This window comes from Cryptomeria japonica, chromosome 9, assembly GCF_030272615.1.
Source record: "Cryptomeria japonica chromosome 9, Sugi_1.0, whole genome shotgun sequence".
NCBI lineage: Eukaryota > Viridiplantae > Streptophyta > Pinopsida > Cupressales > Cupressaceae > Cryptomeria > Cryptomeria japonica.
Window position 1 is genome coordinate 634,263,509 of NC_081413.1, and position 5,385 is coordinate 634,268,893.

Here is a 5,385-nt window from a genome sequence, read left to right on the forward strand (position 1 = left end):
TTGAAATCTGATTCAATCGACACCATAATGAAAGAATCAATTGCCAAATCATTGTCCAATGTGTACATGCCATATATCCATTATTCTGTCGTCTGACTTGTTCGAGTCACATAGTCACCTTGTACGATAAGAAACCACAATGCTCCATTTAAAGTAACTTGACTTCAAGTCAGTACCAATGAATTAAATTAAGCCCGATACCACACAATATAGTCGGTGAAGCACTATAGGACAATAAAGTTTAATGCCAACGTGGAACACAATATGGTCGTTGTAATATGGTCTGCCCTGTATACTAAGAGGTAAGCATTGTAAATGATAAGGTATAAAGCTTGAGCACAAGGGAAACATCATGACCGACACCTGTAAGAACAATATAACTGCACAAGAAGCACATGAAGCCCAATATTAAAACCATAACAAAACGGAACCAAAACCACAGCTGTCAAAACCAACTCACTGAAATGCCAAAGTACCATATCTGCCAAAACCAACTCACTGAAATGCCAAAGTCAGAACGGAACCAATCACAAATCCATAAAGATGACATGAACCCCAATACCAGTGTTGTCATCAAGGACAAATAACAAAGGGAAAAGCCAACACCACCTGCATATTTTTCCTGCCTACAAAAACTTTTCACGTTTCTACAAGCATAGTTGAGTTTTTTTACTATGCAAAACACAGGACAGAAATAATGAGAACTAAATAAATGCAAAGGGAAAAAGGAAGAGACCAAAAAGCTTCTTTTTGTTTTATGAGTCCACACATACATATACAGAGAAGTCTTTTGCTGGAGGCAGAGTCTGACTAATACATACCATGACAACAAAGTAGATCTCAATCCACCTATTTGCATACCAGCCAAATCAAGCGAATTCCTATAATAAGCACTTGCAAATCAACAGAATTTCGTCTTATAGGATTCAAGTAAATATTGTTAATGTTTAATTATTCACTTTCAATTTCATCCCATTGCAATGGTTTACTCTCTTTAAACTTAACTTCTTCTTTTCTATCTACAATTGGCACAACTATTTCCAATTCAATTTATTTACAATTCTCAGGACTTGTGAACCTTTTTAGCTGTTTGTCAGCACACATTCATTTTTCTTCTTTTTTTCGGAATGAACAGAAGATATATCTTGTGCTTTGAAGTCACATCAATCCTTTTCGCAAAAGATTCAAGAGAAAGCAATTTAATTATCGCATTGCTTTGCTATTACAAGATTAAAATACCTAAATTGAATCTTTTGTGGATTGATATACAAGTATTCTGCGTTCAATGGCTGGTATTACTACATCAAGTTCTTCAACGCTCAAAGTAGGTTCCCTTAAGAGCCATAGTTACCAACTCTCAAAGTAGAGTCCCTTAGACCCATAGTTACCAGGAGACCAGTACTGGTACTTCTATGGTGGCACCAGTACTGGTACGGCTATTTTTCAAAATAGGAGAGGGGCGTTGGGGTATTTAGAATCGTCATTATTTTTTAATATAACTAATAAATCCAGTTGATCTGCATTGAAAGACTTCTCATACCTATAGAATTAGAAGGAGACCAGATAATGGCAAGGAAAATAAAATGCTCAGGGAAAAAATAACATGCGTCCCACATTTAGATAAAAATTGGTCTTTTGTTTTGCATCAAAACAACATCAATCGATCTTTTAAGGATTTTAATTGCCACATTTTAGGCAAAACAAAAGACGGGATGTCTTTTTCTTCTTTTTCCCAGCGCCAGCGGGGGATGTCTCATTTTCTACAGGAGACGGGAGGGGACATTGGGATTTTTTTCATTTCACTGCGTTTCCTGCATTTGGATGCATCTCCAGGGACGTCTCTGGTACCAGAGTCACATCCCGGTCCCCAAGACACATCCCAGGAAACTATGCGGTCAGATACAAAAATGACTCTCCTCACATAAATCCGTTCCGATTTCATACAATTTTGAAGATGTTAGTAGAACAAAATGGGTGTGCCTCATATACCAACTTTTCTTTCAATTCTTTGCAAAAGGACGAAGTTTCAGATCAAATAGGCATAGAATGCTGTGTAAAGTTTCCATGCTCTTGCAAATAATGCATATAATCCCTTTCTTGGGTAACAAGTTTGGCCAGATGACTCCTTCCGGCACTTTTATAAGCATTTATAACAGCTGTGAATGTGGAATCATCAGGTTGAATTCCTTTGTGTTTCAATTGGTGAAACATGCTTCTAACACGTTCTACCAAACCTAACTTCCCATAGGCAATTATCATATTCGTGTAAGTGGTTGCATCTGGCTCAATGCCTCTGGTCCGCATGTTCAAGAACATCTTAGAAGCTTCATCAATCTTGCCTGTGCTACCAAAAGCATATATGATAACATTGTAAAAAAATAAGTCGGGATTCAAAGTTTCTAATTCACTGAGAGGTCCTAAAGCTTCTAAAGCTTCATCATTCATTCCCACAATAGAATAAACTGTTCCTATTAAAAGTTGCATGTTGTAATCTTTATGGTAAGACTCAAGTTGCGTCACTGTCCATTTTGGAATCCCTCCTTTCATTAAAAGTATACCCAATATTCTACATGTATTCTTATTAGGACAAACTCCTAGTTTTAACATTTTCTGCAAAAACATTGCAGCTTCCCTGAGTCTCCCGTCTGCAACATAGAGGTCAATGACATTATTAAAAGAGAGAACATTAGTAAGAAACCCTGAGTTCAGCATTTCTTTTGCAATTGCAATTGCTTCGTTGTATCTCTCAATTCTTTTATAGAAAGACAACATCATGGAATGGGAGAATTCATTTGCTTGCCTATTTTCCTTCAAGTGCTGAAATAATTCTTGTGCCTCAATGATCAAACCAGCCCGAATATAAAGATAAATCATACAATTTGATGAAAAGATGTCTACATTATCGCCCAATTTCTTCAACATGCTGAATGTTTCTCGAGCTTCTTTCAAAAGGCCACATTTGCTGTACATCTTAATCAAAGCACTATACACTACGGAGTTTGCTGCAAAACCGCCATCTTTCATTACACTATAGTAATGAACAGCTTTTTCCACATTCCCAGCTTCAGCGAATGCATCAATCAAGGCACCATAGACGGTAATATCTGCCTCTACCTGTTCTTTCAACATCCATTTATACATCTTTTCAACCTCTGCAGTTTTACCCAACCGTCCACAGGTAGCAATGACAGCAGAAAATGACCCACAGCTTGGAATAAACCCTTGCTCTTGCATTTTGGAAATAAAATGTTTTGAATCATTCAAACAATTTGATTTTGCAAACATTTGAATAAGAGAACTATACGTGCATCGGTCAGGAAAAACCCCTAGACTCTCCATGCTCTCAAACAACTTCAGAGCCTTGTCCTGAAGTTTTGCAATTCCATAGGCCTTGATCATGACATTAAACTCCAGTACACTTAGTTTTCTCCCTCCTTGACTGCACTTGAACACCTTTTCAGCTTCTAACCAATATCCCTGTTCCCCATACGCATCCATGCAGGCGGTATAGCATTCAGAACTCATCCGTCCACCAACATGGAACCTTTCAAACCATGCCCATGCTTGATGAAGAAGCCCCAAGCCTATGTACATCCTAATGACAGCTGATTTGGAGAAATCATCAACATTAACTCTTAATTCGTCCATCTCTTGAACAATAATATGAACTTCATTAACCATGTTTCTAATACTAAACGCATACAAAATAGTACGATAACTCACAGCATTAGGAATAAGTCCCGCCTCCTTCATCCTTGTGAAGTACCACGATGCCTTCTCAACATTTCCATTTTCAGCATGCAATGACATAAGTGTGTTGTATGTTATTGTGTCTGGTGAGCAGCCAAGCTTTTCCATCTCTATCATGACTGCATCTGCCTCCTCCAAGCGACCATTAGACCCAATGATGTGAATAATTGTATTAAATGTAACAACATTTGGAATTATCCCTCCCTTCAACATATCATGGAATAAATCTAAGGCTTCTTTGAGGCGTCCTGCCTTCCCATATGTATCAATTAAAGTGTTATATGTGTAAGAATTTCTTGACTTACCCACTTGAGCATCACCATTGCAAGGGTTCATGATCCTGTTGTTATGAGGGCTTATTGCTACAATGGACAAATCAGGCCCCGCTTGATCCCGAGGAACAATTTCCCCAACAGACCAATCTTGGAAGAACTGTACAGCTTTATCATATTCCCCGGCCTTCTTAAGAATATGAACTACTGTGCTCATGATGACCTCATCTGGATGCAGGCCTTGCCCTGCCATGCTGTCCAACCACAGGAGAGCCTCTTCTTTCCGACCAGCTTTACCATACGAATCAATCAGTGTAGCATAAGTGGCATGTGTAGGTTTCACCTTGTTTCTCACCATTTCCTCCCATAATTTCTTTAAATCGTCCCATTTCTTTGCTTTCCCCAGAATTCTAAGCAGTATGTTGTAGTGAATAACATTGATTTGATTGCAGTCTTTCTGTTGATACCATCTAAAGATTTCAACAGCCTTCTCCCACTTGGTCTGATGTTTGAGTATAATGCTTATCTCTTTTGCATCCAGCGTGGCCTCCCAGGGCCTAAGTGCTTCTTCTATCTTCTTCCTCCGTTCCAGGGCTAACAGAAGCTCTGGAATACGACCACCATATTTCCTGTATGAGGTCTTTGCCACATTTTTTAATGATCTAACCGTCCTGATCTTGCTGGCATATTTATGACTGACTTCACTATCTGGGTATGTTCTATATTTTTCATTCAAGCTGGTTTCGAAATCCTTTCTGATGCAGCTAACGCCATGTATTCGCCCAACCATAGCCTCCATATTTTCTCATGCTACGAGTAATCGAATAATTGCTTCATCCCTGTCGTCAAACATATAGAGGCTTTACAAGGGGCAGCAAACAAATAGGTTACATAAAGAGGGCCAGAGGTAGAACAAAATTGACAAAACCCGCGACTGTTCTCAAAATTTACAGAAACAAATAGTAGGGTCGGAATAATGAGGTGTTCCTCGACTTCCATAAATTAAGCAGCTATAAAAGAATGTTGATTTCTACCTCTGCACTCTGCAGAACTCCGCCCTAAACCCTAGAGCCACCACATACAGCAAACCCCGAAAGGGTTAATAATTGTTCGAAGGAAAGAGCTTAAACAACGCACAAGTTGCGCTCGAGCCTGAATTTGACGATCGACTTGCCTGTCAAGCAAGTTTTTTAAATGATGATTATCCACTTAAGTTTTTCTATGTATAATATGAGAGAATAATTTTATATAAAATTTGATAGTTTGTTTCAGATCTCTTTTATGTGATTAGCCTGAAAAAAATGTTAAATGTAGTAGTATATCTTATTGTTAAATAAAAATAAATGTTAAATGTAGTAGTATA

General features: G+C 38.2%; 1 protein-coding gene across 1 annotated transcript; it reads right to left on the reverse strand.

The window, feature by feature from the left end:
• Positions 1-1,593: 1,593 nt before the first annotated feature.
• Positions 1,594-5,142, reverse strand: LOC131078093 (pentatricopeptide repeat-containing protein At3g23020). The gene is made up of 2 exons (XM_058015741.2): positions 4,056-5,142; positions 1,594-3,875 (listed from the first exon to the last, which is right to left on the reverse strand). Exons 1-2 carry the CDS (start codon positions 4,819-4,821, stop codon positions 2,032-2,034), a joined length of 2,610 nt encoding a protein of 869 aa, XP_057871724.2. The 5' UTR covers positions 4,822-5,142; the 3' UTR covers positions 1,594-2,031.
• Positions 5,143-5,385: the final 243 nt, after the last annotated feature.